Raw genomic sequence first — 10,741 nt, 5'->3', positions numbered from 1 at the left:
AGCGAAAACCTGAATATGCGCTGCATCTGCTGCCTACTTATACTCACGCTGTGATCAGCAGCAGCTGGATGCAATAATCGCATGCCAATGTGCATTGGCTCGTTTAGTTTACACTCGAAGTAGATTGGTCCCTCTAAGCGAGATCCCAATTTCGTCGGTCCTCCGACGTGACGTCTCCGTTCCCTCCTTCAGGGAACGAGGGTTACATACGTAACCGAGACGTTTTATTTACAATTTCGAGAAGAAAAAAAAAACTTTCGAAAAAGTTTTCAATGTATGTGAAAAAATAAAATTTCTGATAGAAAGAGATGATGATATGTAGTATATTCTTCAGACAGAATGATTCCAGTGTAGATGATGATTGACTGAACTTGTAATATGGACCAATCACAGCGATTGTTATCTGACAGTTGTTTTTCTCTATTTCCTTGCCGTTGATCCTGACACTGGCCACAGGTATGAGAGATTCTAAAGGTCACGTTTCGTATAGCCACAATGTAATTCACCTTGCCCTTGAGTGGGATGTTGTGCTCAGCCAGGCTCGTGCCTACAGAGTTTATCCTTGAGCGAACGGCGTCTCTCATCGATCACTGAGATTGTGGAATTACACGAGTGAACGTGAAGAGAATGTCTCTTTCAAAAGCCAGAGAACATTGGATATGAACAGCTTGTGGCTCTACAAATTGCTCTAATGCTTTACCCCCAGCTGCAAATATGAGTATTATGATTGAACCAGGAGACACTAAATGAAATCTGTCTTCTGATTTTATTTGACAGAGAAAATCCCTCTATCCTCAACCTCACCAAAAACTTTCTTCAAAGGTCATTAGAGCAGAACTTTCATCCCTGTCGAAGATGACTGCTTAACATACGTGAACAAATAGCAATTGATTGAAAGAACTGGTGAAGATACTATCATAATAAAGCAAAGGATACAGGTCCATTATCTCAGAGCTGCTCGTGACTGAAAGCATCAATCTTTCATCACCATTATCTCAAATGCACTTCTTGTTTCAGTCAATACCAAACATTAAGTTTGACTGAATCTATTGTTAGCCATTATAATATGATAATATAAAAGAATACTGACAAGCTGAAGGTCTCTAAGCAATCTTATTGGGTGTCAAAGCATTTAAGGAGACATTTTAATTAAGTCCTTGATGTTAAACTGACTTAAACCAGCATTCATTTTCGCAGGATCTCTTGTGAAAGACAAGTACATTTTGGCATACTTTTAAAATGAGTACTAATTACTCAAATAATGCACTTTAAAATAATATTTAGGTATGATCTGAATATCATGTTTACAGACACTTAATTGCATGTTATTTGCAATTAAATTATAATTTATTATAGTTTAAATGTATATTAAATGCAACTAGCTGAAATTTAAAGTGCTTCTTTGACCCACTTAAGTAGGACTTAAGTACATCTTTATATCTAATTTCATAATAAATATGGTTAAAGTGTACTGCTGAATGTACTGACAAGAATTTATTGTAAACATTCCATTGAAACCTGTATGTCATTTACTGAAATATATTTTATACGTTTGTAATGATGTCATTTTGTACCAGTGTTAATTTCGTTGACAAATAATTTTCGTCATAATGTTCGTACGCTAAAGCAAGTTCATATTTTCATAGCAATGTTCATAATACAATATAATCATTTAAAATGCACTTTAAAGTAAAATATTTCATTTGTCATTACAAAGTGCAATTATCAGTACAAAACAGTGCAAATTTGTATTTAGTTTTAGTCATAGTCTTTTGACTAAAATGCCATTTAGTTTTAGTCATATTTTAGTCACCTGAATTGTTTTTAGTTTTAGTCTAGTTTTAGTCGACTAAATATCATAAGATTTTAGTCGACTAAATCTACAGTAAATTTAGTCGGCTAAAATCTAATGGGTTTAGTTACAGTGTAATGCGTTTATTAAGCATTTCTCCCAAATTTCCAAACTCATTATAAAGGTTTGATATTAAAGTTTTATCATGATAGACACCGAATTAACTGCTGTGACACACAACATGCCTTTATGTTAAAATTAAATAAAACCCCTTCTCATAAAGAACAAGAACATGGTCTTATTTTTTTATGAAATACCAATGGTTATATAGGCTAATTATGCATTATTTATAGCAACTTGTTTACCATATTCTTGATTCTTTCAAGCAGACATTTATTTCTTTAAATAAAATTAGATTAATCTTTAAGGCTACTAAAGTTTTTCAGTCAAGAGCAGTGAGTGATTTTCTTTCTTTCCTTGCTTGATTAACATCAATGACTCGGACAATAGCAACTAAATTAGGCTGCTGTCCCTTTAAAACCGAATACTGATACACGTTCTCCCTACTGTTTACGTTCACTCAGGGGCGTGTCTAGAGCATTTTAAATGGGGGGGCCAGTCGGGGGCACTGGCTCAAAAGAGGGTGGCCGGGGGGGCACCTGGGGTAGACACGCCCCTGCGTTCACTTAAGACGTAATCAACTGTGTTTATGTGAATACTCATCAAAACGGACAATTCGACATAATTTTGTGTGTAATTATCCATTCATGCGATGCAAAAGTGTACTGGCGCGCTGTGAGACACGCTTTCTGTGTGTGTATGTTTTAGTGTCTGCGCTCAGAAAACCGAACCAAATTGAGTTCTCTCATGCGTCGTCAGATTTATCTATATGTCTGCTCTTCTCTTGCTCCCACATATTTAAATTTTTGAACATTTTATGCGACGTGCAGCAAGTGTATTTTAGCTTATGTCCCGCCGGTTCATATGTACGCATCTAACCTCCGAACCACGCAGCAGATTCGTTCTGAAATTGAATTAATCTCTTCCCAAATTGTCCCTCCCTAACATTTTTGTCTCGTTTTTATTCGTTGACGAAAATGTCAGTAAATTTTCGTCAGAGTTTTTGAAATTCAAAAATAGTTTTAGTTCATTATCGTCTCGTTGTCGTCAGTGAAAAAAATGTAATTGATGAACATTCTGAAGAAAATTATTTGTCAACGAAATTAACACTGGTACAAAATTACTTTTTTTCTGTCCATAGAGGCATATAAACCATTAGACTTTCAAGTTTTTGAAACTTTTCAACAAGGCTTTGTCAAGTCAGTAAGCCTTTTATTACATTCAAATTCTCAGTTCAGAATGGCGCACAACCCTGAATATTAAAATTAAAATGTCATCTGGGCGAGAGGTATACATCTATTTAGTACATCTGTCATAGGACAATCTGTCTTCTCTGTCAATCTTACAGAGACCCAATGATGTAAGAAAGTTTGCTCAGGTTCTGTGAGGAAGCCTAGTTTGCCTGCTGGAAGATGTCCTTATTATCCCTGGTCACAGAAAGAAAATAATTAAATCTTTGTGTACGTCAATATGGACTCCAAGAGCTGGGACAGCTAAGCTGTATTGAACTGAATGCGAAGCTCTCAACCAATATAATGCAACATTCATGAAATCAATTAATCACTCCATCTAACAGCTCAAAACCAACAATGGCCAGCCAAGACAGCCCTACAAAAAGTACTGTGGCTCCTTTGGCTGCATGTTTGAACTCTCATTCTGACGGCACCCATTCACTGCAGAGGATTCATTCAAGTGATGTAATGCTGAATTTCTCCAAATCTGTTCCAATTAAGAAAAAAAAAATCAATCTGTATCTTGGATGGCCTAAGGGTGAATAATGTTCAGCATATGTTCATGTTTGAGTAACTGATCATTATGGATTATCTGAAAGCAAGTCTTATATTGCATGCAATTCTGCTTCTAAGCTGTTTTTTTTTTATTGCCTACAATATATGAACTTAACTGAAGATATATTTTCTGAAAATAAGTCCAATTTAAGCTATTTTTCTTTTGCAATTTTTCTGTTTAGATATATCTGCTGACCAAAATGCTAAGTAAGGAATATATATATATATATTTATATATAATTTATTTTTTTGCAGTGTGAGTCATTAATTTTCTTTGAGCTGTTTTAACATCTTTGCAGATGATTCTGTGAAGCTTAGGTTTTGTGATATTTTTCAAGATGAAATGTTTAGGTATCTTTTACGTAAGTAAAAAAGAAGTGTGCTTAATTGTAATCTCCAAATCGTAAAAGTATATAAAAAAATCTGTTCTTGCAGATAATAAAAAAATAAATGGACACGTATGTGTACTTAGAGTATACTTTCACAATCGTTTCTTGACACAATTAAGTACACTTTTAAAATGTGCATTTTTTAATAATGTCAAATTAAAAGTTTTACTTCCACAATAAAAACAAAATGAAGTTCAATGGCTACCAGCCAACATCCTGTTTGGTTACCAACATTCTTCAAAATATCTTCTTTTGTGTTCTACAGGGGGGAAAAAATAAACAGATTTGGAAGAACTTGATGGTGAGTAAATTATGTAAGAATTTTCTGGAAGATAAGGTCAATATAATTTAAATATATGAAATGCAATATAATAATACATTTATTTAGAAATTGGGAAATTACGTGTACATAATACTAAAATTAAATTAACATTTGTTTCACACAATATTAACAGAATAATTCAGAAAAAGTTTTTTTTTCTCAATGTAGACAATTTGATAATGAATGCAATAATCACAAAATAGCTGAAATACAGGATAATTTGCCATCCCAACCTCTCGTTATATCATTTGTTTTTATTAATGTTAAATATAACAGGAGATTCATCAGTCTGTCAAATTAATGCACTTACTGCAGCACCAAATTGGTGGAAATTAAAGTAATAATGAGCAAAAAGGCCAGCACACAAACCCGCTACATGCAACAATTGTCCAGAACATGAGGTGCATGATGTTGAAGAAACAGAGTAATTCATCACGTTTCTTAGGTTTAAGCTTTCTGGGGTAAATATTTCTCAGTTTTCAGCTGATTAGTATTCCATCACTAGTCACTTTAATCCAATGAGCAGAGCAGCTAATTAAGTAGACAGAAGGGTGCAACTGAAGACAGAATGCTGAGAAGCCAAACAGCAGTAATTATTAAGACTATAAGCCTCACACTGACAACTAGCTAGTCCAACACAAGAGAGCAATAAAAGGAAATGCATGAGGTTGGTGCTGCTTTTTTCCAGTCTCTCAGGAAGTAGTTACGCCAATGCTTCACATTAATGGCACTCGCTACTTAGAGCTTGTGAGACAAACATTACACAATCGACAAACATGTTAAAGGGATAGTTCACCCAAAAATGAAAATTTTATGTTTATCTGCTTACCCCCAGGGCATCCAAGATGTAGGTGACTTTGTTTCTTCAGTAGAACACAAACAAAGATTTTTTAACTCAGACCGTTGCAGTCTGTCAGTCCTATAATGTCAGTGGATGGGAATCATGGCTTTGAGAGTAAAAAAAACATTCACAAACAAAACCAAATTAAACCCTGCGGCTCGTGACGATACATTGATGTGTAAAGACACGAAACAATTGGTCTGTACAAGAAGCTGAACAGTATATACAGGTGCATCTCAATAAATTAGAATGTCGTGGAAAAGTTCATTTATTTCAGTAATTCAACTCAAATTGTGAAACTCGTGTATTAAATAAATTCAATGCACACAGACTGAAGTAGTTTAAGTCTTTGGTTCTTTTAATTGTGATGATTTTGGCTCACATTTAACAAAAACCCACCAATTCACTATCTCAACAAATTAGAATATGGTGAAATGCCAATCAGCTAATCAACTCAAAACACCTGCAAAGGTTTCCTGAGCCTTCAAAATGGCCTCTCAGTTTGGTTCACTAGGCTACACAATCATGGGGAAGAATGCTGATCTGACAGTTGTTCAGAAGACAATCATTGACACCCTTCACAAGGAGCCACAAACATTCATTGCCAAAGAAACTGGCTGTTCACAGAGTGCTGTATCCAAGCATGTACACAAGTTTCACAATTGGAGTTGAATTACTGAAATAAATGAACTTTTCCACGACATTCTAATTTATTGAGATGCACCTGTATATCTTTTTTTTACCTCTGATTCACAGCAATATCTGAACTGTCCTGAGCGCATCCTGAGCGTGTTCGCGTCTTCTTCTTAAGCCTGCGCAAAACACGTTTTCTTCATCTTGCTTTATGGCGGATCGCAGACTTAGCTGTTGTCATCTACCAGTATGATCTCTTTGAGTAGGTGGCGTGGGGTTCTGTTCATTGCCGAATGTATGGAGCGCAGAATGACTGAGAGTGCCTCGTTCACAAAGATGAAGACTATACTAACCTGCGGAAGGTTGGACGGGTAAGACATGTTTTTGCACCTGCAGGGACAGATGAAACAAAGGAGCACAAATGTTAATGTGTGGAGGCATTTCCAAGAATAGGGTACAAATTGATATCCTTTTAGTTTCTAAAACACAAATCCCATGTACGATTTGTTAAAGCATTACTAAAATGAATCAAGCATGCAAAGTAGCTAGTTTTAAACACATCAGCTTATAATGAGGTTGTGACTTTCTTGAATGTATCCAACAACAAATATAAATTATAATCAGAATTTTGAGATTATGTTGGTTTCAAATTCAATAAAATAATCTAATTTCATCGTAAATGCTTAACCATTCAAAACTGTTGACCTGAGAACTGTTATCTTATTTTAAATTTATTATTATTATTATTATTATTATTATTATTACTCTATGCTTAATATTTTTTGTGGGAGCTGTAACATTTTAAACAAAATAATAATTTTATTATCAACATATTAAATTGATCAAAAGACATTTAAATAAAGCCATTTAAAATGTTACAAAAAATATATATTTCAAATAAATTCTGTTCAGTTGAACTCTCATCAAATTCGGGAAGAAAAAAAAACGTAGCACAGTTTAATAATATCGTTATTAATATTAGAGCACCAATTCTAAATGATCAGCATATTAAAAATTTTTCTGAAAAATAATAATTGTATGACACTGAAGACTGGAATAATGACTGCTGAAAATTCACAAGAATGATGGAAAATGTAATTTGAAAATAGAAAATTATTTATTTCTTTCAAAGCCTGTCAAAATAGAGTCGGATTGAGTAAACCGTTTGTTGCCATGCTTTCAACCCATAACAGACCTTTTTCATTTACAGTTCACTTACTGAAACGGTACCGGGTTTTACATTACACTAATTTTCAGCAGTATTATTGTACATTACTGGTCAAAAAATATGGAATAGTTCATTTTATTTATTTTTTTTTGGAAATATGTTTGTTATGCTCACCAACACTTAATTTATCTGATCAAAAATACAGCAAATATGGTAATATTGTGAAATATTTTTGAATATTTGAATATATTTTAAAATGTTATTTATTCCAGTGATGACAAAGATGAATTTTCAGCATCATTACTCCAGTTTTCAGTGTCATATGATCCTTCAGAAATCTTTAGGTGCACTCCATTCAACTGTAAGTGGACGTTAAGCAGCATTGATAATAATAAGAAGAAGAAAGAAGAAGAAGAAGAAGAAGATGAAGAAGAAATGCTTCTTGAGCACCAAATCAGCAATAAATTACACTTTAAATATATTAAAATAGAACATGTTAAATTGTAATACTATTTCACAGTATGTTTTTTTATCCATATCCATACAAAAATCCATATTTTTACTGTATTTTTCAACATAAATGTAGCATTGGTAAGCATAAGAAACGCCTTTCAACATGTCAAAAATGTAGTGTACCTTGGGGTACATTATAAATACCATGGTACATGAATATGGTAATCATTATATAGTATATATAATTATATCAATACATATCAGTGGTGTGTGGTGGACCCGAGGAGGCAAAAAGAAGGCAATCATTTTCTCATCCGAATTAGTTTTTGAGAACACACTGCTCTTGTTTGCCTCCTCTAAAAAAAAAACGCCATGGGTATATATCAAAATATTATTACATCACCATCATATTTCAGTGAGAAATGAACACAGGGCATCTGCTGACTGCAAACATTGATTTGTGCTCAACCATCACATTAGTTCACGCAGGCATTCGCTGTGACAGTGAGTAAAGGACAGACAGACAGGCAGTCTTAAGGCTGGACTACCAGACACTTACCCTTCAGGTCTGTAGTCTGGGATGGGTCTGTCCATGGAGAGGCGGTCGCTGAGGTAACCGTTGTAGCCGTAATACTGAAACATCTTGAGGGCCGCTCTGCGGCTCTCTGGCCCCAGATCCTGGCCCCAGTGGTTGAACAAGGACGAGTCGGAAAAAGATCGATCTAGCTGATTGTCATCTCCTTTCAGCGGGGACTCTATGAGGGTCAAACAGAGAGATGTTGGCATTCCCCTGATGATGAAACGTGTCAGAGAACAGAGGCTACAAAAGGAAACTGACACTGAATGCGTTTACACGCACGATCTTAAAACCAACTGAACTTAATGACGCGACAACTCTTGTGAAAAAGAATTGTTCTTAATTTTATTGAAATATTAATTTTTTTTACAAAACTGTACTGATCATACCATTAAAGATAACTTAAAAACATTATACTCCATGACACTTTCTAATAATGTCAATTTAAAAGTTTTCCTTAAAAGTACATTTTAAATCATGTTTTAATAATCTTCTGGAGTGCTTTAAAGAATTACATTTATTTTGATGTGTCGACTAACATACAATTGAAAAGCACATGAAGTATTTGATTTTTATATATTTTTATCTTTACCCATATTGAATATTGATTATTATTATTATTATTATTATTATTATTATTACTCTATGCTTAATATTTTTTGTGGGAGCTGTAACATTTAAACAAAATAATAATTTTATTTATCAACATATTAAATTGATCAAAAGACATTTAAATAAAGCCATTTAAAATGTTACAAAAAATATATATTTCAAATAAATTCTGTTCAGTTGAACTCTCATCAAATTCGGGAAGAAAAAAAAACGTAGCACAGTTTAATAATATCGTTATTAATATTAGAGCACCAATTCTAAATGATCAGCATATTAAAAATTTTTCTGAAAAATAATAATTGTATGACACTGAAGACTGGAATAATGACTGCTGAAAATTCACAAGAATGATGGAAAATGTAATTTGAAAATAGAAAATTATTTATTTTAAATTGTAATAATATTTCACAATATTACTGTTTTTATGTATATTTGATCAAACAAATGCAGTCCTGAAGAGCATAAGATAAAAAATTACATAAATAAATAAATAAACAATAATAATAAACTTTTGACCGGTACTTAAATTTTATAAATGCTGTCTATTTCCTTTGTGTTTATTGAATAATTGTGGCTCATAATAAGGTCCCACAAATCTGAGTTTTGGGCTTTATTTAGACCCAAAATTGTCCTAAATTTTAGTAACAGAGTTGCAAAACTGCAAACCTCATGCAAAATTTATAGTAAATCAAACAGCTCATATAATATTTAGTTTGACCTCCTGAGGTTTACAATCACCATTTTCAGCATTAGCCAACTTCTGACCATTTCTTAAAACATGACTTTATCTTCAGTTTCAGGCCCTATTCTGTTTCCTTTGCGTGGAAATCACAGAGAAATCTAACAAAAGACAAAATGGCAATTAGAAAAAACAGGACCTTTTTGGTAAATATGGTGGTCTTTACAATTGACAGGTAATGTTTTGATGTTCTTGGCAGACTGGAGTTTATAAGAAGTGGGTTTTGAAGGTTTTCAGACCCAGGTATGCAGTAGCAATTTGGCTTCACGGAGAGAAAAGAACAGATGTGATCAGATGAGAAGGAATTCTTTATGTTGCTGCCAGCAAGACACATCCAGTAATTACAGGCTATGGAATAATTATGTTTTTCCACACACACCTCTTTCAAAGCCTGTCAAAATAGAGTCGGATTGAGTAAACCGTTTGTTGCCATGCTTTCAACCCATAACAGACCTTTTTCATTTACAGTTCACTTACTGAAACGGTACCGGGTTTTACATTACACTAATTTTCAGCAGTATTATTGTACATTACTGGTCAAAAAATATGGAATAGTTCATTTTATTTATTTTTTTTTGGAAATATGTTTGTTATGCTCACCAACACTTAATTTATCTGATCAAAAATACAGCAAATATGGTAATATTGTGAAATATTTTTGAATATTTGAATATATTTTAAAATGTTATTTATTCCAGTGATGACAAAGATGAATTTTCAGCATCATTACTCCAGTTTTCAGTGTCATATGATCCTTCAGAAATCTTTAGGTGCACTCCATTCAACTGTAAGTGGACGTTAAGCAGCATTGATAATAATAAGAAGAAGAAAGAAGAAGAAGAAGAAGAAGAAGATGAAGAAGAAATGCTTCTTGAGCACCAAATCAGCAATAAATTACACTTTAAATATATTAAAATAGAACATGTTAAATTGTAATACTATTTCACAGTATGTTTTTTTATCCATATCCATACAAAAATCCATATTTTTACTGTATTTTTCAACATAAATGTAGCATTGGTAAGCATAAGAAACGCCTTTCAACATGTCAAAAATGTAGTGTACCTTGGGGTACATTATAAATACCATGGTACATGAATATGGTAATCATTATATAGTATATATAATTATATCAATACATATCAGTGGTGTGTGGTGGACCCGAGGAGGCAAAAAGAAGGCAATCATTTTCTCATCCGAATTAGTTTTTGAGAACACACTGCTCTTGTTTGCCTCCTCTAAAAAAAAAACGCCATGGGTATATATCAAAATATTATTACATCACCATCATATTTCAGTGAGAAATGA

The 10,741-nt window shown here is 33.3% G+C and overlaps 1 protein-coding gene across 1 annotated transcript in view; it reads right to left on the bottom strand.

Annotated features, from left to right (window-relative positions):
* Nucleotides 1-10,741, bottom strand: part of LOC107552972 (polypeptide N-acetylgalactosaminyltransferase 18-like) — a 153,828-nt gene that overhangs the window by 75,337 nt on the left and 67,750 nt on the right. The window contains exon 3 of the mRNA XM_016235034.1: nucleotides 6,117-6,274. Within this exon, the coding sequence (XP_016090520.1) occupies nucleotides 6,117-6,274 (158 nt within the window). The remainder of the gene's footprint in view (nucleotides 1-6,116; nucleotides 6,275-10,741) is intronic.

The sequence above is a fragment of the Sinocyclocheilus grahami genome, unplaced genomic scaffold (assembly GCF_001515645.1).
Source record: "Sinocyclocheilus grahami isolate Dianchi unplaced genomic scaffold, SAMN03320097.WGS_v1.1 scaffold462.1, whole genome shotgun sequence".
Taxonomy (NCBI): domain Eukaryota; kingdom Metazoa; phylum Chordata; class Actinopteri; order Cypriniformes; family Cyprinidae; genus Sinocyclocheilus; species Sinocyclocheilus grahami.
The sequence above is the reverse complement of the archived record's forward strand: the minus strand, read 5'-3'. Positions and strand labels throughout refer to the sequence as shown.